The sequence below is a fragment of the Psammomys obesus genome, unplaced genomic scaffold (genome assembly GCF_907164565.1).
Source record: "Psammomys obesus unplaced genomic scaffold, mPsaObe1.curated_primary_1811, whole genome shotgun sequence".
Lineage (NCBI taxonomy): Eukaryota > Metazoa > Chordata > Mammalia > Rodentia > Muridae > Psammomys > Psammomys obesus.
The window spans coordinates 11,502,082-11,527,108 of NW_026596134.1; the positions used below are offsets into that span (position 1 = coordinate 11,502,082).

The window sequence follows — 25,027 nt, forward strand, 5'->3', positions numbered from 1 at the left end:
AACAGTGTTAGTGCCACCTGGAATGTGAGGCCGTGGCCGCCTACCCTAAGCTCCTCCACCTGATGTATTTCATGAGCTTCCCAGGATGTTTGCACATGTACCTCTCAGTCTGCTGAACACAGGGTTCTCCACAAGGACAGCACTGCCCCTCCATGTCAGGTGGCTGGGTCATCGTAATGATTTGGCATTTAGTGGGCAGGAGCCAGGGACTTGAGATTTCCAGGACATTAAAGAATTAACTTGTATTCTGAATGGCTTCCAGAAGTCTGTCTGGGTTTTCCAGCATACAGAAAACCTGTCTGCTTTGATCTGAGCCTACCTGGTTCTTGTTTTACAAATAAACTCTCCTTTAAGGCACAGCTTTAATATATATTGACATTTCAAAGAAGGCAGTTGGCAGGATCAGCCAACAGGCCCAGGGGACTTTCTGTTTCCCAGGGCTTCCATAGCTGAAGATTCATTCAACCTCTAAAAAGGTCTGGGGAGAGAATGTCTGTATTGAACATACAGAGACTTTTTTTTTTTAAATATCTAAGCAACCTGAGTTGATAGCCACGTGCCTGCCATTGCCAGTGACGGCTTGTGAATCCAGCTCCAGGGATCCAATACGTCAGGCCTCTGCAGGCACTGGCAACCACCTGTCCCTACCCCGACATAAGCACAGAGGTGTGCACCAAGCCAGTGCTGCAGCCATGTTCCACTCCCTGTACTGATGACCTCAGTAAAGCCAGACCTTAGCAGCAGTGCATATGGCCCATATTATTTCATTGTAAAATGTGTTATGTTGTCCTATACAAGCATGGAAGTACGCTTTTTAGAATGATAGATCTGAATGGTTCATTTCATCTAAAGTTGTCACTAGGGATAATTATTTCTTATTCACAAATCTCATCCCGTAAATAGTGGTTAATGCAGTTTGTCAACATGAGAGGCTCCAGAATCATCCAGGAGACAAGTCTCTGGGCATATTTGTGAGGGGTTATCTAGATTAGGTTAGCCTTTGGGCATGTCTATGAGGGATTATTCTTAATTAGGTTAATTGCCTGGGGGGGGGGGAGACCCACCCTGAATGTCAGCGGCACCGTTCCTGGGCTTGTGTTCGGGATTATGTAAGAAGCAGGCCAGCTGAGCACTAGGATTCACCTCTTCATGGGCATGGGTGCGATGTGACCCACGGACTTTCCCACAATGACGGGCAGACAGTGCCATTTGTGTAAGCCCACACAAACCTTTTCTCCCTCCAAGTTGCTCTTGTCAAGTATTTTGTCCCAGCAGTGATACAATTAATAAGACACTTTATACGAAAATTTTCTGCCTTTAAATGAGCTTGTTGTGATAGAGACTGAGGAGAGATCCTCAGATGAAATCAATGAAACCCGGGAAAGGTGTGGTGCTTAAAGCTTCATATAGGGCATTGAAGACCCACAGATCAGCCACAGACCCACCCCCAGCTGGCGCTTGGCCTTCTTCCCCCCCCCACCCCCCATCCACCAAGCCTGCCTTGCTCTGGTGAGTTCCTTGAAAATCTTCTTTGTCCTGCTCTTGCCAAGGCCTGGACAGTTAGACAATGATTTGTGCACTCACACAGCCTAACAAGAAAGCACAAAACCTTTGCCTGACTCCCTCATTATATTTAACTCAGGATCTTTTCCTTGCAGACAGAGAAATTACAAAATAAACAAAGCCTTTGTTCCTAGCTCTCTGTGGACACAAATTGTCCTCGTCTGTTTAGAGTTGGATTCCAGGGCCTTTAAGGAGATGTCAAGAAAAATAGTAATTTCCTTGACTCTGGACTGCGTGGATTTTGTATGTAACGAGCCAGGCTCCGGTTCCTCTGTCAGCAGCACTGAAAGCCTCAGTGGCTGTGATGCAGAGCCACAGGGTATGTGGTGATCTTCTGTGCTCACCTGGGTATTAGGGAGGGTAGAACTTCCCTTGGGCCTAACCCGGCCATCCCATGAGAACATGTGGGGTGACAGAAAAATCACAAATTCTAGAACTCATATCTTCACACAAAGGCTTCCAAGAATGAATCACGATCAAGTTATCAAGCAAATCACAGGAGTCCCCAAACCTGGGAGCCTGTGTTGTAACACACAGAATGTGTCTTTCTGCCATCTGGTTGCTTGCTGTGCCAAGAGAGGAAGACATCTTCAGAGAACTTGTGCATTCAGTAAGGTTTCTAGAAACCCAGAGTACAGGCTATAAAACAATATGTTTTACACAATATAAGACATTCTATCACAGTATAGAAAGAAAGGCCCCAAAAGAACACAGGGAATAAACAGTCAAAAGACACACAAAAGAGGCAGCCAGGCTTTTACTGAGATGTCCTTGAGGAGGAACAAGGGTATGGGGCTGAGCCAAGAGGAGGGAAATCGGTGTGGGAAGAAAGTCGGGCAGATGAGTGAGGTTTTGAAGCTGTCAGAGAGGGGAACAATTGGGAGAGAAAGAGTTGAGGCTGATGGACACACGAGAGAGGCTGTTCCCTCTGACAAAATCAGGGACAGGTGCAGATGGGTCTTCAGAAACCCAGAGGCCAATCTCAAATATCTGGACGAGCTCTGTGCTTTCTTCAGGCTGGAAGACCTGAAGTCGGAATGGAGTCTGACTGGAAGGAGATATGCCTGTAGACTGTCCTGGCCTGAGTCAGGGAACAGGAACCCTTTTCTTTTTGCAAAGTGGGTCGAGTTTCCACATATTTCTTATTTCCCAGACATCCCTTCTATGTCTTCCATGCAAAGGTTCTGAATAAAATAACCCAGATGACCCCCTGGAATCTGATTAACAGAAACCCAGTTCCCTAATTCTGAAGGCTAATATCTAAGACTAAAGTTTGCCAATTCAATGGGAAAACAGTAGATACTGAGAGTAAACACTATGTTCACTGGAAAGCAAACATGGACATGGTGATTTGGAGGATTCGAGGGGAGCTTCAGGTCCCAGGGGCCATGTCTTGATAAATGGAGGAATTACACAGGCAGACATGGGAGACAGTATGCATCCCAGGAATGGAGCTCCATAACCAGGATGGTTATGGGAGAGAAGGCAGTGCTGTGAGTGTGGCTGAGTTGGGAGGAGCCGAGATGATGGAGTCTGGAGTCTGGCGATCCAGGCTTTGAAGATCCTCTAGTCCAGTGGTTTTCAACCTGTGGGTTGGGACTCCCTTGGGGTCATGTAGAAAATATCCTGCATATTGGATAGTTACATTACAGTTCATGATAGTAGGAAAATTAGAGTTAAGAAGCAGCAACAAAATAATTTTATGGTGGGAAGTCACCGCAGCATGAGGAATTGTATTAAAGGATCTCAGCGTTAGGAAGGTTGAGAACCACCGCTCCAGTCAATGAAGGAGCTGTGTGATGGGCCTGGTATACCCTGAATGCTGGCTGTGCTTGAAGCTGCCTCCACGTCACTGCTGCCTGTTTCCACCCCAGCCAGAATTAGCACCTGTCTATCAAGAGCATCCATTTAAAAGATGGGGTTCCTGGAACAGGGGCATTCCCGCTGTCAAAGAGCTGGCTTTGCCAAGTGAGGACAAGAGGGTGTCTTTTCTTCAACATTGTTGGTTTACGACAATGTTTGGGGGGAGAGATTTTGGGTTGAAGTGTCTGTTCTCCATAGGCTCATGTGTGTGCATACTTGGTGGTGTTATTGGGACAGTTGTAGAACCGTGAGGGGGTGGAGCCTTGCTGAAAGAAGTGGATCACCGGCTTTCACAGTCACCGGCTAGACTTTCTTCCTGCCTGGATGTAAAATTCGATTGGCAGCTTTTGGCCCCCACCAACAGGCTTTTACTGCCACGGCAGACTGTATCCCTTCAAACTGTAAGCCAGAACAAAATCTTTACTTAATGAGAGTTCTCTCCATCCAGCATGTGGACTGTGGAGATGGACCTCAGGTCACCGGGCTCGGCAGCAGGCACCTTAATTAGCTGAGTCCAGCCTTTACGTTGCTTCCTGTTAGGTGTTCTGTCAGAATCGTGCAATAAGTAACTAACAGAGATATGCTGGGACTCCTGACCAAGACTATACACAGAGTCTCAAAACCGTTTCGTCCTGGGACTGAAGAGCAAACATGTGCGCCGTGCATTCAGACCCTTGTTATTTTATTTCCTCCTCGCAGCTATTCTGATACTACTGTTACCAACTCCATGTGACAGAGGGAGAAACAGAGGCACAAGGGAGGAAACCACTTTGCAAGGGCACTGCCTTCTACATGCCAGGGCCCATTTAGCTAAAAGAATGAAGAGGCATCGGTGGGGTCAGATGCCAAATTCTCAGAAGCAAACAGAATTCTAGAAGGGCAGTACCCTTTTAAATATTCTTCAGAATCATTTTGCTGTTTCATGTGGGTATATCAGAGCTATAAAAATCATCATGACTGGACTGGCAAAATTACTGTTTCCCTTTGTGTAATCCACTGTTCTGCATTCTGAGGCCACCTGTCTAATATCCTTGGGGAGGAATAGGTCTTGGGTGAGGAGTCTATTTGTTTAGATAAGCAGTCCTCTCTCCAAAAGAAGGTCATTATGTCCAGTCAGAAAGTGGCTTGTTAGATAGCAAATTTCATTTTGTGGAGTCAGCTTCCAATTTAGGTTTTATCAGGGCCAACACTGATGTGATGAGAGAATTGGCCAACGACAAAAATGTTGTAATAGAAATTCTGGCATGAATTATGGAGTTTCTTGGGTGGGAAAATGGATTCATTTCCTTGGACCAGGCTTCCTATGAGCAGCGTCATTCAGTCTTTCTGAATGGATTCAGTCCTTGGCTCTCCATGTAGGTTATCTATACTCTGAGCTCCAAAATAGGATTAACTCCAAAGAGAAATGTTTTGTTGACTCTTAGGTACATACTAACATAGAACAAGCAAGCTCACATTAATATCTGGGAAGGGAAGAGAATTTTGAGCCTTAGTTGTTCATGGAACAGCAGCTGGAGAAGAATTCAGAGTAGCATGGTGAGTCAGAGATCCATCCCATGAGGAATGGAAATCTCACTGTGTTTGTATGTCAAAACCAATACTTGTTCTGGGGGCCGTTGATACCATTAGCCTCCCCGGGGGAGAAAATTACACTTGTTTGCTAAGAGGAAATGTTTAGGTCTGTGATTTTCTCCTCAAAGCAGATGTTCAGAGCCCTTCTGAATGATTATCCGAGTGTACTTCCCAATCTCTGGGCTCGCTACCCACTTCGTGGTAAGGTTCTCACCCTGTGGGCATGCTGCCTCCATCAGGCAGGGCTTACATCGCTCTGTGACAGCCATCACCTTGTCTAGAGCCCATAAAACTTGCCTCCACAAACAGCTGCCTCTAACAGGAAACTTAATACCCCCAAAGCTGACCACTGAACCCGAAGCCCTTCTTTTCTAATAGCTTACTGTGTAGACGCATCAACTCTCAGTTTCTTGAAACTCAACTAACTAATATTTTTGTTTTTGAAATTTTCACGCTCAGCTTTTATGAAAAGGAGCCCATGAACAAAAAACCCAGTGCCTCAGAGATTTATTTAGGGTACCGACGAAGCTGCTGAGAGGCTTGAACGGGGGAGGAGCCAGGTCCATGTCTGACAGCCTGTACACCTGCTGTTGTGCACTGTTAAAGTCAGAGGCAATGCAGCCCAGAGAACGTTCCTCACACACAAGGTCAACTGCGCTGGAAAACCCTGCTTGCTGAGGAAGAACACAGGTCGCATTGCTAATATAGTTTAGAAACAAATAAGAAGTCACTGAGGAGTTTCATTTAAGTTCAAAGGTAAACACAAAATTGTTTTCTAAAGATGAGGAGTGGCTCCCTCAATGGATCAGAAACCCCAAAGAGGCTTTCCCGTCCTTCAGAAGTCTCTGTGATGTGGCCGTATGGACCTTCAGCCTCAGCAACCACATCCTTACTGTGTTGTAGAAATTATAGCACTTAAAAGTTCTAATTCAACCTCATCCCAAGCAAGGAGGGCCAATAAATCACAGAACATGGGCTGGTGAGATGGCTCAGTGGGTAAAATGCTGGCTGCAAAGCTTGATAATCTCCCTTAGTTCTCTGGAACCCCTGTGAAGGTAGAAGGGGAAAGCTGGCTCCGCCAAGTTGTTCTCTGGTCCTCGGACACGAGCTGTTGCACAAGGGTACCCCACTTCATATACACACATGCACATATACACACATGCACATAACAGTAAAAGTAACAAAAATAAAACTTTAACAAAAGAAATCACAGAATATTTTTGTGTATCATTTAAATAAATTAACAGGGAAAATAAAGGACAAAGAGTTAACCATTTAAATAAGCGTGGTGCTTTCTATGTGCGACCTAAAATGATGTATATAGCGTTAGTATGGTATTTAGAAAACTCTGCAGTGGGAATGTCCAAATCCTCCGAGTTCATATTTCATTTTTAACTAAAAGAAATATGTGCCTACCTGTCTGTATATGCACAATGTAGGTACGAATACTAGTGGAGGCCAGAAGAGGGCATCAGATCTCTTGGAAGTGCATTTTCAGTGCTTGAGAGATGCCCTATGGGTGCTGGGAACTGAACCCAGGTCCTCTGCAAGAGTAGCAAGTACTCTTAACCACTGGACCACCTCCCCACCCCGTGAAGTTGTATTTTAAAAGACTTCTGGAACCCTTAGGTTAGTTACTAGTACAGGGAGCAGTAGAGAAACCGTGAAGAAGATAAAGAGGCTCTGAGAGGAATGTGGATGGTTGTCTCGGTTGGTGCAATTCACTGATGTGTCTGTTGGGGGTCCTGAGAGAGCCAGAGTCTCATGAGGATAAACAGTCAGGATGCCTGTATTTCAGAGTTGCATTTTACCTTTGACCTTTGGACACTGTTTATGTCAGTGGATAACAGCTGGATATGAGATACATGGGGTGTTCATATACTCCATTTCTTTCCCTAAAGGGGATTAAAAAAAATACGTTCTTTTTTTTTTTCAGTTAAAATACAAAATACTAGGTTTCATTATAGCATGTTCAAAAATTGTCTCAAATAAGAAATATATTTTTAAAATGTTTTGTTGATTCTCTTCTCTATTACGCGGTTTGAATGAGACTGTCTTATCATAGGTTGAGATATTTGAAGATTTGGTCCCCAGCTGGTGGCCCTGTTTCAGGAGGTTTCGGAGGTGTGGCCTTGATGGAGGAAGTATGTCTGTCACTTGGGAATGGCTTTGAGAGCTGAAACATTGAAGCCACTTCTAGTCTGCTCCCTTTGCTACCTGCTTGTGTTGGAAGGTGTGAGCGCTCAGCCTGCTGCTATGCCACCCTGACATGATGGGCTCTTGCCCCCTTGGAGCTGTAAACACAAGCTCTTCTATGAGTTGCCTTAGTTGTATCACAGAAAACAGACAAGTAACAAATATGCCCTTCTTCTTCTTCTACACACCCTGCTTCCCCTTGGACCCTTGCACGCCCAGCAGTCTCCTTTCTATTTCCATGTCATCTGTGTTCTGTTTTTTTCCCTCCCTCCCAACACCTCTTTTCTTCCCCCTGTGGTCCCTTGCCTCTTTTCATAGTCTCTACTCACATTCCCAACCACACACACTCGTACATACATTTACATTGAAAGCTCGGGTCTACATATGATACTGTCTTTCTGAGTTCAGGATACTTATAAAATAATACCTTGGCAGTTTTCTGCAAATTTCATTTTTCTCTTACAGCTAAATAAAATTTCATTATGCACACACACCACACTTTTATTTATTATCCAGTTACTTGTTGATGGGCATCAAGGCAGATTTCGGTTCTTAGCTACTGCGAATTCGTCTCAGTAGACACGAATGTGTAGGTTTTTCTGTGGCAGAATACATCTGAAGGGGAAGGTTTCATGTGATTGCTTTTATTCCCAGCGTAGTTTACTGCTGTGTCACAGGTATGAGGATAGACATTCTTATTCAGAATCCATGAGCCTTCCTGCTGTAGCTCAGTGGAATAGTCTCCACTGGGGATGGAGACAGGGCTTGCGGCTGTTGTTAATGGCTGGTTATACTGGGGGAAGAGTCTGTGGGTATAGAGGAAGTAAGGGCTATACTAAAAACACAGCAGAGAAGGTAAGATGTGGGGGTCTGGCCCTATTTCCACCCACGGTACTCACCCTTGGCAGGCATGTTTATTATGTTTGGTCCAACCCCCACCTGATTTTACAAGGAAGAAACAACTGACATATTTTTGCTCATCACATCCTCCCAGGAATTCAGACTTGGGACTAAGAAGCCACAGGCAATCATTGTTGGTTGTTTCAACGGAGGAGAAAACAAGTCAGCGGAGGAGTGGCCACAGACAGCCCGGAGTGAGGAGAAACAGAAAGCAGACAGCAAAATGAAAGAGTTAAAAACAACGCAGCCGTGCACAGAGAGCGAAAGAAAGAGACTGGGGGAAAATGGCTGCTGATTTCTGCTTGTTTTCTACCCGGTTTAGGATTCCTATGAGGCTCACCTGCACTCCCACTCCCTGCCCCGCAACTCCGCAAGCGTCTCTGTGCCTTTAAAGTGAATTTCATGATTTATTTTAAGTCAGTTCAAAGTGAGCTCCTAAAATACGCAAGCAAACAGGGCTCCGGTGAAGGTGTAACAGCCAACACAGCCATTTTTTTTTTTTTTTTGGACAGTACAACTGTTCCTGTATTTACAGCAACGCGCTATGTCACTATGTCACAAAGCCTCATAGTGAAGGCTCTGGATAGCTCACTTTCTCAGTGAGCTCAGGAAGCAGTCCTCCACTTTGTTGGGAGAAGCAACTCTTTTGGGAGTCTCAACTACATACGTTTAAGACAAGCAAGGTAGCATCTCACACTACTTCCCAAATACCAAAAACAAACAATGGAGCTAATTGGCTGACTATGGTACTCACTCTGAAGGAAGAGAAAAACATGGGTCCTCTTCTTTTCTTTCCATTTCTGTGTGTGTGCATGCATGCTGTGTGTTACCATGTATGTGGGCACATGTGTGTGGGTGTGCATGCATGTAGAGGCCAGAGACTCATGTCAGGGATTATCCTCAAGAGCGCGTCCTTCTTGTTCAATGAGACAGGGTCTCTCACTGATCCAGAGCTCACTGATTCGGCTAGTCTAGCTAGCCAGCTTGCTGAGTCTCCCCTGCCTCTACTCTCCCTGGCTACAGTGCCCCCCTGGCAGCATTACATGGCTTCTGGGAATTTCTAACTCCGGTCCACACTCTTGCCAGGCAACTGCTTTAAGCCCTGTGCCATCTCGCCACCCCCTTAGGATTTGTTTTAAAGAGGGCTACTAAAACCTTATGGAAGATCTACTGACCAAATACTCTATTTGAATAGTGAAGACAGTCGCTGTTGATGAAACACTTCCCAGGAGATCTTTGAGCTGTCCACTGTTAGAAAGAGTCCCCCAGCTTCTGTGTAAAGGGACATCTGAGGAAAAGGAAGAAGGACTTTAAAGAGCAGAGATCAGTGTAGGACAAACAACGCTGACTATGGTTGTTTCTCAATGGTAAAATGCGGCGATCACATCCCTTTCCAGCTAACACACACATCCTTCCCTGTGTGCAATGAGGAGCCCCAAACATCCCCAGGGCTTTAAGTTTGAAGAGGGGAGCTTAAATCAGCTCATTTAAGGACTTCCTCTAAAATGGGTAGGTTGAAAACACATGAATTTCGGTCAAGTGGCAGGGGCGCACGCCTTTAATCCCAGCACTTGGGAGGCAGAGGTAGGCAGATCTCTGTGGGTTTGAGGCCAGGCTAGTTTACAAAGCAAGTTCCCAGGCAGCCAGGCAGCCGGGGCTACACAGCGGAACCCTGCCTCAAAAAACCAAAAGTGGACCAAACAAACAACAACAAACACATGAATTTTTAGACAAAACTGTAATCCCCCCGAAGTCTTTGATGCTGAGGCATTCTGTCCTCGGGTGTTGGATTCATGGCATGGTCATGGTACACACGCAATGGGAGGCAGGGGCTGGGTAAATCCCATCAATGGACTTGAGATGAGACTCTGTCTGGTTAGGAAGCAGGAAGAGGAAGCAAGCCCTCCCTGCTCTGGTGTTCCTTCTGACTGACGATAAGCAATAGAATCAGCTTTATTATGCAGGAAAGGAACCTCACAACCCTACACCTCACACTGTACACTTGGCCTGTTGTAGTTCAGCTGAGTCACCCCTGTGAGCCCATCACCTCTCTATTACTGGCTGTCAGAGGAAAAGGGCCACTGGGGAAGGCATACTGTCGCTGGTGGCAGGGAGATGCAGCCTAGCTCAGCCAGCATCCCGAGGAGGCTTCTCCTTCCCCCCACCCCCAACAATAGATCCTGTTCCAAACTCCTCAGTTTTACCCCACTAAGAACAGGGCAGCTAAATGTCTAATGCCTTATGGATCCCTCGATACTTATAGAGAACGATATTGATATTCACTGTCCAATCCCTGCATGATGTTGGCATCTCTGGACATTCTACATTACAGGCTAGAGAGTAGTCTTCCTCCCAGACTCTTGAGCATTTTCCAGAATCAACATGGATGCTGTCCAAAGAGGTCTCAGCGATGCCACGATCTGTCATCGCTCCCCATACAAGGCCTGATGCGTTCTTAATTACTGCACTGAGTTTCCTCTGAACTTGTCGCTTTTCACCATTTCCAGTCACCGGGTCTTAATATCCCTGTAGGGAAATCTTCAGCCTGCCACAGAGTTGGCGATTTTCTGGATGAGTCTCCCTAATTAAATACCACAAGTAGAAGAAGCGCTTGTGCCTGCTGATTTGGATCACCAGAAGGAAACCAACCAGAATGGAATAAAATCACTTCGTATCTTATGAGGAGAACCCTGCCTGCCCCATGATTAAACCGGAAGCAATTAGAAACAACATCACTCAGGAGGCTTGCTGAGCTACTCTGTCTTTGAAATTTTTGATCCAAAACCAGGTGTTGAGATTTCTTGTTTTTTTTTTTTTTTTTTTTTTTTTTTTTTTTTTTTTTTTTTTTTTTTCTATCTCAAACTTAGCACTTTAAACCAAGAGACTAAGCTGGAGGTACTAGACCCAACCAATCACTGGATGATTAAAAAATGTCTGTCTGTCTGTCTCTCTGTCTCTGTGTGTATGTGTGTAAATACACAGATTGTGTGGAATATGTGTGGCATTGGAGGATTATTAATTCAGAACGGTTCCTGGAAGTATATGATGCTAGGAGAAGGAAAAACAAACTTCTTAAGGTCAACTTTAAGTGTTTTTGATAGGATTAATTCTAACAAGGACTCAGCATATATCTTCTTACTTTGCTGTTTCTTTGTTTTGCACTGCTTTCAGCTTGTGGGAATTAGCTGTAGCAAATGGCTCCAGTTCTTGAAGACTGCCAGTTTCCTCTCAATGTTTTCTTTTTCCTGTCTACTTTTCCCCCCAAATGGGGATATTGTCCTCAGAATCATGGGAATGTATTATTTTTCTGATCCTTATCTGCTACCAACTAGCTTTTCTCATCATGAACTTCTGCCTTGGGCAAGGCACGTACCCATCCTGGAGCATTCTTTGTGTCCACATCAGGAGTTTGATTACACTGTCACTATGGTTCCTTCCATCTGGAACACACTGTGATATCTCATGCATGAGAACTGGCAACAGAATTTGCTTGTGAAATGGGGATCATTTGATCATCAAATCCACTAGTATATTTTACAACTATGTTTGTTTTTTAACAATGTTAAAATTGGTTTGAAGATGAAGTACATTATGCAATAAACAGTGAAGTTCAATACCTCAAACAAATAAAACAAACAAACAAAAAAACCCCAAGAGACAAGAAGGAAGCCAAACAGAGATGAATGGCAGATGCCACTCAGCCACGGGCAGGACCGTGAGATGCAGTGAGCTGCTCAAGAAGGAGCACCCATGATCCCTCTTCAGTGAGTGGCTAGCTCATGCAAATGTGAGCCTGGCCTGACCAAAGCGCCCATTTTCCCAGGAGAATTTGGAATTCTGGGTTTTGAGCTGGAATTGATTTTCTTTTTAAAAGTTTAGCACATAGTCAACTTTTCCCAAATACTGAGGCTCGAGAGAGCTGATGGTGCTGCTTCCACCGAGATCTGCCTTCTGCCCTTAGAGGCTTCACCCATGCCCGCAGTAATTGTACTATAAGAACAGGCAAGTGCTTGGACCAGCCGTACTCGCTTTTCCTTTGAGATAGTTAAGCGTTTGCCAACTTGTTATCATCAGTGAGCCAGATAGCACAAATGGCCTTTGGCTGAAGGCCTGTTTATAATAATCACCATCTTAAACATGAAACAAGCGGATAATGACGGCAGTTCTGACTGTCAGTGCAGGCCTTCTTCCTGCTGGACTCTCACTATTTCAATTCCCTTCCCATTCCAGGCCCTTCCTGATCATCGCCTCCTTCACCTGGGATCATGTTCAAGACATTTGATGAAAAAGAAAATGTGTCCAACTGCATTCAGTTGAAAACCTCGGTTATTAAGGGTATTAAGAATCAATTGGTAGAGCAATTTCCAGGTATTGAACCATGGCTTAATCAAATCATGCCTATGAAAGGCCCTGTGAAAATTGTCTACTTCCATAAACATATAGGAATCCTTAAAGTAAATGGAGAATTACTGTTTTTTTTTAGACAGAGAGAAGGGCCTTTTTATCCAACGTTAAGATCACTTCAAAAATATCCTTTTATCTTGCCACATCGGCAGGTTGATAAAGGAGCCATGAAATTTGTACTCAGTGGAGCAAATATCATGTGTCCCAGCTTCGCTTCTCCTGGAGCAGAGCTTTATCCTGCTGCAGTAGATACTATTATTGCAATCATGGCAGAAGGAAAGCAGCATGCTTTATGTGTTGGTGTCATGAAGATGTCTACAGAAGATACTGAGAAAGTCAACAAAGGAACTGGCATTGAAAATATCCATTATTTAAATGATGGGCTGTGGCATATGGAGACATATGAGTGAGCCTCAAAAGGACTGTGCTTGGGCTAAATGTGGATATTGTGCTATATCTGTGTCTGTGTCTGTATGTGATAGCATGAAGGTGATGCCCCCGTGGTTATGCTGAATAAATTCTGTAAATGCTAAAACAAAACATAAAGTAAGAAGTAGTGTTAAATAATTACAGAGAAGAATTGCACATTCCCATATAGAGATTTGCAACAAAGAGTATCTGTGACACTAAATCCATAGGACAGGTGGCGGTCCAGGAACCCCATCACTAGCTGGGGATGAGAGGTGAAAGCCCAGAGGCTGCCTATTGGTGTTCTGCACTACAGAAAGGGCTCTATAGCCACAGCACGCGCGAGTGGCACCATTTCCCTGATTCCTCTGAAGCCCTTGGGCATTCAATGGTGACCTTAAGATCTTGCAAGAGCCTGGAGCAACCTCTGAATAATCTCTGAGCCATCAGAAAAGGAGGGTGCGTTGACTCAGTTGAAAAACAGGCTCTGTCCCAATGCCTTTCCAACTGTTACACGTCGATAAACACCCTTCAATAGCCATATATGGCGTGACGGTTTCCCTCTTCCTCTTCGGAGTATGCCTCAGTCCAGGTTTCAATTCCTATTTCTCTTACACGGAGCTTCTGGCAACCAGGGCAGACCTATCATCAGGGTGGCTTTTGTTTCTAAGCAAATGTCCCTCACCTGGGCTTCACAGCGAGCCTCTATCTCAAAAAATAACACGCCTATAATATCATATGCAAACATCGTGATGGAAAACACAGAGAACCAGGGCCACTGTTTCAGTTCCATTTCCACTCGATCTTTGACAATCTCGAGACCTGACAATCATGCTGTATTTAAATCAGGGCTGAGTGGGGTTTGAATCTCAGCACTGCGACTTACTGGCCATGTGGGTTAGGATAGCGTCTCTAACCGCCGTGCTTCAGTTTTCTCACACAGTGGAGGTAATAACGGTCTTCAGTCACAGGACAAAGGATTCATTTTTAACTTTTTCTTTCCTTTTTGTTTGTTTGTTTGAGACAAGGTTTCTCCGTGTAGCGCTGGCTGCCTTGTACTCCCTTTGTAGACCAGGCTGGCCTCAGACTCACAATGATCCACTTGCCTCTGCCTCCTTGAGTCACTTTGAACTTTTAAAGACAGGATTTCAAGTAGCCTGCACCAGTCTCAACCTCTCCGGAGTTGAGGATGACCTCGAACTTCTGATCACCCTGCTTCCACCTCACAGGTGCTGGATTACAAGTATATGCTACGATGCCAAATTTAATGTAGTGGTAGGAACTGAGGCCAGGGCTTTGTGCATAACAGGCGAGCACTCAACCAACAGGGCTACAGCCTGAGGAGGGAGGACTGTGCATGCAGACTGCTTGCCACAGTCCCAAGGAAGAGCAAGGATACGGTACACATCAGCTGTAAGAATAAGATCCTGGCAATAAGTGAATAGTCACCTCAGACTTCCCTTAGTCCTGCTGCAGCCCGTCCACAGGACAGGCCCCCCAACCCCCGCCCAGCCCACCTCCATACCTTAGAGACTCAAGCTCTCGGTATAGACCAGGATCTCCCTGGTCATCTCCAGTCCTTTGTGATGCTGCTGACCTGCAGAACACCTCTCTTGGGATTCTTGGCTGGGATTCAAATAGGGAAGCTTCATCCTCCTTCCTGTTTTCCATTCCAGACTCTCCAGACTCAACCTTTAGCCCTACTGCAGCTCGCCTGCCTCTTTCCAGTCTACTTCCATTCCCTTAGGACGAGACATCTTGGTGATCCAGGCCCCCCCCCCGTTATTATTTTTTAAGATTTATTTATTTATTGTGTACACAATGTTCTGCTTGTATGTACACCTGCAAAGCAGAAGAGGGCACCAGATCTCATGATAGTTGGTTGTGAGCCACCAGGTGGTTGCTGGGAATTGAACTCAGGACCTTTGGAAGAGCAGACAGTGCTCTTAACATCTGAGCCATCTCTCCAGCCCCTCCACCCCAGTTATTTTTCACAGCCATTCTTAGCCTTTTTTTTTTCCTAGCCTTTCTCCAGTCTTTTGTGACTCCCTGACGACCCGCAGAACAGCTCTCTACCAGGACCCCACACCAACCACTTAGCTGGGACTAGAACTGCTGTCTACCACGAATCCCACAGCTACCATACCTGGCTAGGAACCAGGGTGGGTAATGGCAACCAAAGAATGGAACACCCACCCAGCAAAGACAAGACCAGTGTCTATATCAAGAAGCATTTCAAACATTATCCTTTAAAATGCCTAGATCCCAGCACAGAAACAGAAACATGAACATTATGATAATATGCCTTCTCCAGAAGCCAGCAACCTTATTGGGTTAGGCCCTGAGAAAGGCAATTTAGCTGAAACACAAGATAAGGACTTCAAAATAGCAATTATGAATATGTTTAAAAACCTTAAAGAGGATATGAATCGATGTCTTAATGAAGACTGTGAGAAAACAAGCAAACAACTGAGTGAAATAATGAAAACAATTCAAGACATGAAGGTAGAATTTAACAAGGAAATCATATCACTAAAGAAAATCCAAACTGGAAATGAAACTCAAAGTGGATATCAAACAAGAACCTCAGGGTAAGCCTCACAAACAGATTAAAAGAGATGAAAAAAAAAAAAAGATTTCAGGTCTTGAAAACAAGGTAGAAGAAATGGATAGCCCATCAAAGAAAATGTAAAATCTAAAAAATTCAATGCACAAAACAGCAAGGAAATCTGGGATACTGTGAAAAGACCCATGAATAATAGGGATACAGGAAGGAAAAGATACTCAGGTCAAAGTCACAAAATATATTTTTAACAGAACCATAGAAGAAAATTTCCCTAATCTAAAGAGAGAGAGAGAGAGATGCTTATCAAGGTATAAGAGGCACACAGAACACCAAATAGACAGAACCAGAAATGAAGCTTCTCCTGACCTATAATAATTAAAACACTAAATGTACAGAACAAAGCAAGGCTATTAAAAGCTGCAAGGAAAAACGAAGTGACATAAAAAGACAGGTCCATCTGATTTTTCAGTGGAGGCTTTGAAAGCCAGAAGGGCCTGGATGAACATTCTACAAACTCTAAGAGACCACAGATGCCAGTCCAGACTACTATACCCAGAAAAACTACCAATCACAATAGACAGAGAAAGAAAACATTTCACAATAAAAACAATTTAAGTGATTTTTGCTGAAAAAACCCATCTCTACAGACGGCACAAGAAGGAAAATAGTCTAAAGAGAAGTTTAGCAGCACTCAAGAGAACACAAGGAATAAATAATCCCAGAACAGTTAATTAAAAGACGGGAGAGAACACACACACACACACAATGACAAAAAAACACCAGAAATTAGTAAACACTTTCTCATTAATAAATCTCAACACTGGTGGTCTCAATTCACCAATTTAAAGGCACAGACTAATAGACTGAATTAGAAAACAATCTTTTTGCTGCATCAAAGAAACACACCTCACCACCAAGGATAGAAATCACCTCAGGGTGAAAGAATGGAAAAAGGTATTTCAAGCAAATGGATACAAGAAACAAGCAGGTGGAGATTTTTTCACTATCTGAAAAAATAAACTTCAAACTAAAACTAATCAGGAGAAATAAGGAAGGACACTCTGTACTTATTAAAGAAGAAACATACCAATTTAAATATTACAATTTAAAATATCTATGTACCAAACACAAGCTCACATAAGCTTGTACAAAAGACACGACCACAGCTGAATTACATATTAACCCTAACACAGTGAGAGGAGTCAACTCCAACACTATATTCCTGTCAATAGACAGGTCGTCCAGACAAAAAATAAACTCTGGATTTTAATAATGACATAAATCAAATGGGCCAAGCACATTTCTACAAAACACCCACCCAAAAACTACAGAATATACTTTCTTCTCAGCAGCCCATGGGACTTTCTTTAAAATTGACCACATAGTAGGACACAAAGTACATCTCAACAGATATTTAAAAAAATTGAAATAACAGCCTGCCTCCTGTCTGATCACCATGGGTTTTAAAAAGCTAGACAGCAACAACAATAGAAATGACAGAAAGTCACAAATTATGAAAGCTGAACAACTCACTACTGAATGATTTTTTTTTTTTTGAAACAAAGTTTCTCTGTGTAGCCCTGGCTATCCTAGAAGATTAAAATTGATAAAATTAGAGATGAAAAGGTAGACATTACAGGAAATCAGTAGTTTTCCTTTATATGAGTGGTAAACATATTGAGAAATAAATTAGGGAAACAGTATTTTCACAATAGCCTGAAAAAAAAAACTTGGGATAAATTGATAAGTTTAAAGATGAAAATGGAGACATTAGAACAGACACTGAAGAATTTGAGAAAATCATAAGGAGATATTTTAAAAATCTGTATGCCACCAAACTTGAAAACCCAAAAGAAATGAAAGATTTTTTTTTATATATATGATATACCAAAGTTAAATCAAAATGAAATAAAAAATATTAAACAACCCCATATCCTCTAGTGAAATAGAATCAATAATTAAAAAAAAATCCCTGAACCAAAAAAGGCTCAGGGACAGATAGAATCAATGCAGAATTCTACCAGACTTTCAAAGAAGAACCAATATCAATACTCTCCAAATTATTCCACAAAGTAGAAACTGAAGGAACACTTCCTAGTTCTTTTTACACAGCCTGGATACCAAAACCACCCAAGCAAAAAAGAAAATTACAGACTAAAAATTCATAATAAAATACTTGCAGACTGAATTCTAGAACACATCAGAAAGAGCATATGCCATGGTTCAATATATAAAAATCAGTTAATATATTCCACCATATAAACAAACTGAAAGAAAGAAAAACACACATGATCATCTCATTAGATGCAGAACAGGCCTTTGAAAAAATTCAACATGCTATCATGATAAAGGTTCTAGAGAGTCTAGGGATACAAGGGACAAATCTCAACCAGCATAGCCAGCTCACAGCCAACATTTTAAACACAGAAATTTAAAGCATTTTCTCCAAAACCAGGAACAAGGCAAGGATATCTATTCTCTCCATATTTATTAATATAGCACTTAAAATCTTTTTTATTTTATTTTTCTTTATTAATTACACTTTACTCACTTTGTATCCCCCCCCTTGGTTCCCTCTCTTCTCCCGTCCCAATCCCTCCCTTCCTCCACCCTCTGCATGCATGCCCCTCCCAAAGTCCACTGATAGGTGAGGACTTCTTTTCCTTCCTTCTGATCCTAGTCAATTAGGTCTCATCAGGAGTGGCTGCCTTGTCCTCTTCTATGGCCTGGTAATGCTGCTTACCCCTAAGGGGGAGGTAATTAAAGAGCAGGCCAATCAGTTCATGTCAGAGACAGTCCCTGTTCTTATTACAATGGAACCCACTTGGATACTGAAATGCCATGGGTTACATCTGTGCAGGGGTCTTAGGTTATCTCCATGCATAGTCCTTGGTTGGAATAGCAGTCTCAGGAAAGTCCCCTGTGCTCAGATTTGGTTCTGTTGCTCTCCTTATGGAGTTCCTGTCCTCTCCAGATCTTACTGTTTCCTACGTCTTTCCTAAGATTCCCTGCACTCTGCCCAAAGGTTGCCCATAAGTCTCAGTATCTACATTGATAGTCTGCAGGGCAGAGCTTTTCAGAGGTCCTCTGTGTCAGGCTCCTGACTTGTTCCCTCTTTTCTCCTTCTTCTGATGTCCAGCCTCTTTGCCTTTCTGGGTAGGAATTGAGCATTTTAGCAAGAGTCCTCCCTCTTGATTAGTTTCTTTAGGTGTACAGATTTTAGTAGGTTTATCCTATATTATATGTCTATATGAGTGAGTATATACCGTGCACATCCTTCTGCTGCTGGGATAGCACTTAAAATCTTAACTTGAACAATAAGACAACTGAGGAATATCAAGGAGGTTCACATAGAAAAGAAAGAAGTCAAAGTATTCTTATTTGATGATACGATTTTATACATAAAAGATTCTAAAGACTCCACTAGGAAACTTCTACAGCTGATTAACACAGTTAGCCAAAGTACAGAATTAAAACACAAAAATCGGTAGTTTTCCTTTCTATGAATGACAAACATACTGAAAAAAAATTAGGGAAGCAGTATTTTCACAATAGCCTGATAAAACAAAACAAAACAAAACAAAACAAAAAACAACACCTTGGGATAACTCTAGCCAAGCAACTGAAAGACTTGTATAGTTCAACAAACAAACACACACAAAAAAAACCTAGAACTTAAGGCATTGAAGAAAAAAGAAAAAGAAAAAAAAAAAAGGAGAAGACACCAGAAAAAGGAAAGATCTCCCATGCTTGTGAATTGTAGTTATTACTATAGTGAAAACGGTCATCCTACCAAAAGCAATCTGCAGATTCAATGCGATCCCTATTAAAGTTCCAACACAGTGCTTCACAAAAAATGAAAAACAATCTTCAACTTCATATGGAAACACAAAAATTCAGGATGCTTGAACAATCCTGAATAATTCCTGAATAGTGAAAGAACTGCTGGAGGTATCACCATCCCAGATTTCAAGCTGTGTTAAAGAGCTATTGTTTAAAGCAACAGCATGGTATTGGCATAAAACAGGCATGCTGATCAATAGAACAGAATTAAAGGGCCAGACATAATTTTACAAACTTATGGACCCTGATTTGTAACAAAAAAGCCAAAGAGACACACGCTGGAGAAAAGATAGCATCTTCAACTAATGGTACTGGTCGAACTGGATAGATGTGTGCAGAATAATGAAAATAGATCCGTATCTATTATCCTTCACAAAACTCAACTCTACATAGATCAAGGACCTCAAAGTAAGACCACATACCCTGAATCTGATGGATGAGAAAGTAGGAAATAGGCTTGAGCTCATTGTCACAGGAAAGGACTTTCTGAAAAGGACATTGATAGCACAAACCCTAAAACCAACAATTAATGAACAGGACTCGTGAAGCTAGAATTCTTCTGCACCACAAAGGACACCATCACTTGAGAAAAGCAGCAGCCTATGGAGTGGAAAAATGTCTTTTTAATTATACAGCTAATAGAGGTCTATTATCTAGAATACATAAAGAATTGGGGGAAAAAAACCCTGAGCATCAAGAAAACAACCCAGTTTAAAAAATGCGATATAAAACTAAACAGAATTCTGAAAAGATGAAACACAAATGGCTGAGAAATACTGAAAAAATGTTCAACATCCTTAAAGCTACTTTGAGATTTCAGCTTACCCTGTCAGAACAGGCAAGATCAGTATAACAAACGACAAACACATGCTGGCGAGGATGAAGGGAACACATATTCTTTTCTGGTGAGATACAAGCTTGTACAGCTACTATGGAAATCAGTGTGGCACTTCCTCAAAAAGCTGAAAATAGATCTACCACAAGATCCAGCTATAAAACTCTTGGACATATAACCAAAGGACTCGACATTTTATCGTAGAGGTACTTGCATATCCACATTCATTGCTGCTCTGTTCACAATAGTGAGATATTGGAAACAACCTAGATGTTTATGAAGTAATAATGGATAATAAAATGTGGTACATTTACACAATGAGATGTTGTTCCGCTATTAATAAAAAAGAAATTGTAAAGTTTGCATGTAAATGGATGGAGCTATAAACAATCAGGCCGGATTAGATAACCCAGACTCCAAAGACAAATATTGCATGTTTCCTTTTATATGTGGATTTTAACTTTGTTTGTTTTTTGAGACAAGGTTTCTCCATGCAGCCTTGACTGTCCTGGACTCACTTTGTTGACCGGGATGGCCTCGAACTCACAGAGTTCCACCTGCCTCTGCTTCCCAGAGTGCTGGGATTATAGGTGTCTGCCACCATGCTCAGCGGATTTTAACTTTTAAGTTTTAGATATGTGTATTTAAATCTAAGTAACTGCAGAGGTTAGGAAGCTTGTAAGGGATCAAGGAGAAGGAAGAGATCAAGGAAGGGGAAATAAGAGTACAGTGTTATGGAAAGATAAAGGAAAACTAGAATAAGGAGGACTGAGTGGGGAAGGAGGTGAGAGAGAGGGTTAAAGGAGGGAATTTAAGAAGGGACAGCTAACGCTAAAGGCCCTTTGAAAAGCCATATGCAAACACACCGTAGAAGCTTTCTAAAATATATACATAGATGAAAGGAATTTAAATGGACTCGCCCTGTCTCGAAAAACCAAATGAAGAAGATAAAAATCTTACACCACCAAGTAAAGCCTTTTGTGCCAGGAATGGGTTACATCTTGTTGAGTTGTGGCTAAAGTGGTCCCACAGACCCTCCCAAACTTCATAGGCTATTGTCAAGGCTGTCGGTTACTCCCAGTCACCTAATGGTAAGGCCATATCGCTGAAGACACTGCTTAGTTAATTCACTAAACATGAAAGGTACTTTTCCTACTACGTAGGGAGAAAAGCAAGCATCAATATTATCCAGCTATAAACTCTATGACCTGCCACAGAGACAAGTCTGCAAGATACTCTGATGCAACAATGGCACAATGTTATGGGAGCAACCAACCAGGGTTTTGTTGTTATTGTTGTTTTGTTTCTGTTTGTTTTGTTTTTTAAAACTAAGGTGCACTCCTTGATGGACTCTGTACATGCCAAAGGAACCAAGAACCTGAGACTAGATAGGTCATGGTTTTAGTGGAGAAATGCACTACCATTATTCTGCTAAAGAAACATAGCAATAAAAATAACTCCTAGAGACATTCTACTGTATCCATAGATCATTGCCTTACTCATCCCTCATTAGAGAAGCTTCTTTCCCATGGGAACTAACAGGGACACACAACTGGACAATGTACAGAGACTGAGAGACTTTGCAGAACTCATCCCTAAATGCAATGTCTTCATCAAACCCTTCCAAGATTCTTGGATCTACGCTGAAGAGAAGGTGGAAAGCTTCTAAGAACCAGAAGTGGTGGGTAGTTCTAAGGAAACAGCGTCTTTCAGACACAACATGACCGATACACATTTGAACTCACAGAGACTCTGACAACATGCTCAGCACCTCCACACGTTCAAGCCAGACAAAATCCCAGCACTGGGAAGGGAAAGCAGACACAAAGTCCCACCGTAACTAAGAATCTACTTGTGACTGATACCTGCTAAGAAAGGAAGAAAACCAATTCTCTCCAAAGTAGTGTCTCTGGGTAAATCAACCACACTCTCCAGTAGACCCCATTGCCAGGAGTAGTTGATCAACATATGTTTTGTGTGTTTCTATGTGTGTATTTGTGTTTTACTTCTCTTCCTCTTCTTTCCTTTCCTTTCTTCTTTTGTCTTATCGATTCTTTCTTTCTTTTCCTTTTCCTTTTTTTTTTTTAGTTTTTCAAAGATAGAGAGAATTAATATCAAGTTGGGTGGGTAGGGAGGTGGAGAGGATCTGGGAGAAGTTGGAAAAGGGAAAGAATATGATAAAAATGCCTTGTCTATAATTTTTTTAAAAATAAAGTTACTAAAAGGAGAATATTCATGTGTACACATTATAAAATGATTAGTACCCACATGTATGTAATTGCAATTAAAATGTGACTTAGAAAGCTGTTATAGTGGCAAGTAATTAGAAATTATTGGACATTTCTACTGTGGCTGTGGAACTCATGTGACCTCAGGAAGATTGAACTATAGAAAAACCGCTTCTCAACTCATTTTATGGTACTATCCAGACACTGAGACCTGACACACACATCACAAGAAAAGAAACAGATATGTATCTCTTTGGCTAGAGATGCAAAAAAAAAAAAAAAATCCCTCTGTAAAGTATGCTCAGTCAACCAAACACCCAATCATAGAAAAAGGCTGAAACAGCCTGAACAAGTGGAACGTACTGTGGGAACCCAAAATGTCTATGACATCTTAAAAATTGCTAATGCAATACTCTGTGTTCATGCCATAAAGGGGAGAACCACAAAGTCCTCTCAACAGAGGCACAAAACAGTTCAGCTAGAGATCGACTCCCTTTACGGTTTAGAGAAAGAAGGAACAGAGTGGAAAGGAAGCCTGGCCATCCCCAGCAAGGCCAGCTCTAGAACTGACAGGTTAATGGTGGCAAATGGAGGTTTTCCTCTTGAGAGAAGGATGAAGTAAGGTGTTCATTCTCACTACTTCTGTCCAACCTTGTGCTCAAGACTCCAGTCAGGCATGAAATTAAAGATATAAAATTTCCAGACTGGAAAGAGATAATTAAAACTATCTCTATTTAAAATGCTACAATCCCCTAGACAGGAAGCTACTATAATGTGAACAGAGCAAATACTTGAGTACAACAAGATCACAGAATTAAAAATCAAGCTGATGTAAAAGCCACTTCCGCTCCTATGCCTTAAGGTAAATCCGAAGAGAATTAAGAAAGGGGTGTTATTAAGGATACAACACATGAAAAGAAATCAACTCCCAAAAGTGTAAAACTCAAACTCTGAAAATTACAAAACAATGCTGGAAAAAAGAAAGATATAAAGAGGGAGGTGGCTCATGGTCACAGACAGGTAAACTTTACACTGCCGAATGGAAGGTCATATTCCCAAGTTAGCTTACAGACAACACAAGTTTTCTCCAAAGAAAGGAGCAAGATGATCTCATAACTCTCACTGATGTTTAAGGAACTCAGAAAGGCTAAAAATAGCCTTGAAAGAGAAGAACAATTTTGGAGAACTCACCTAATTTCATAACTTACTACAAAGTGTCCATACCCCAGGCACTGGCCTAAAGAGAACCTACACATTGACAGAGCAAAACAGTCCAGGAATCAACTCTCACACTTGTGGTCAGTTGATTTCTGACAGAAGTGCCAAAACAATTCTGTGTGTGTGTGTGTGTGTGTGTGTGTGTGTTGGTGGGGGAGGGGGATATGATGGCAGTCTTTCCAATAAACGTTACAGGATTTCCAAACTTCTGCCTGCGGATGAGGATAAATTCACATCTCATGCCAACTATTAACTCAAAATGATTCAGCAACCTGAAAAGTAAGGGCAAAACTACAAGTCACTAGAAGAAAACAGGCACAATTCTTCATGGCCTGAATTAGACAACGGCTTTTTAGCCAACTAAAAGCATATACAACAAAACAAAAAATAGGGCTGGCAGAGATGATTCTGCCATTAAGTGTACTGACTGCTCTTCTGGAGGACCCCAGTTCGATTCCTAGCACCCACCCAGTTATTCTAGTTCCAAAGGTATCCAGATCCCCCTTCTGGTCTCCACAGGCACTGAAAGCATGTGTTGTACAGACATATGAGCAGGCAACATGCCCCTACATACGAAATAAAAATAATAAAGAAACAATTTAAAAATAGGTAAATTGGACTTTAGCAGAATTTAAAACCTTTTGTGTTTCCAGGGATACTTAGAAGTGATAGGAAAGACACCCAACATACAGACCCTGTTTGATGAGGCTCTTGAATCTAAAACACATACAACACGTTTACAGTTTCTAGTAAAAGGACAGGTAACCCAGCTGAAAACAGGCAAGGGATGTACCCAGGTGTTCTTTCAAGAAAGTAAACTCAGGGTTAGCTGTGGTGACACACACATATTCCCAGGACTTGGAAGATGAACTAGAAGAATTGTGATCCCATGGCTTTCTTGGACTGTGTAGTCTCAATAAACACATACATTATAAACTATACAGATGGTCATTAAAGACACAAAATGTTACTCAATACTACCCGCCATTACAGAATGCCAACTCAATCTACAGTAAGATTCCATTCCAATCCTCTAAGTGAGAGTGAAGAAGACTGACATGAAAGTGTTGATGGTGATGACGTAGAGAATGAAGGCAGAAGGTTCTGCAAACCTGGTGGCCTCCTGGGACTGTTGTCCAGCTCTGGACGATGGCCTCGGCACTTCTTGTGTTGAGGAACACATTTCTGTGTGTCCCTGTTGCTACTGTTAGCAATGTTTGCTGCATGCAAACCAGTGCCACCTGAAACTGCTCTCCTTGTTATTTTTTCCTCCTTTGTAATCACAAGCCCAAAGAAATAGCTCTGCAGGCAATGGAAGGGAGCAATGCTACCTGAAGGCTGAGGTACCAGTGCAGGTGTCAACACAGGAGAGGTCCCAGGCTCAGGTACAGAAGCAGCAGGCACATGCACAGCTGTTGTCTCTCTTTCTCC

The 25,027-nt window shown here is 42.4% G+C and overlaps 2 protein-coding genes across 2 annotated transcripts in view; one reads left to right on the forward strand and one right to left on the reverse strand.

Moving 5' to 3' along the window:
• Kcnk13 (potassium two pore domain channel subfamily K member 13) overlaps window positions 1-25,027 on the reverse strand; it is a 93,038-nt gene that overhangs the window by 62,126 nt on the left and 5,885 nt on the right. The gene's annotated exons all lie outside the window — the stretch shown is intronic.
• On the forward strand, window positions 12,360-12,908 carry LOC129665976 (malignant T-cell-amplified sequence 1-like). The gene has a single exon (XM_055592949.1). The coding sequence runs from the start codon at window positions 12,360-12,362 to the stop codon at window positions 12,906-12,908; it is 549 nt and encodes a 182-aa protein (XP_055448924.1).

Coding starts and splice junctions, on each gene's coding strand:
- LOC129665976 (XM_055592949.1), top strand. CDS start 12,360: ATGTTCAAGACATTTGATGAAAAAGAAAATGTGTCCAACTGCATTCAG.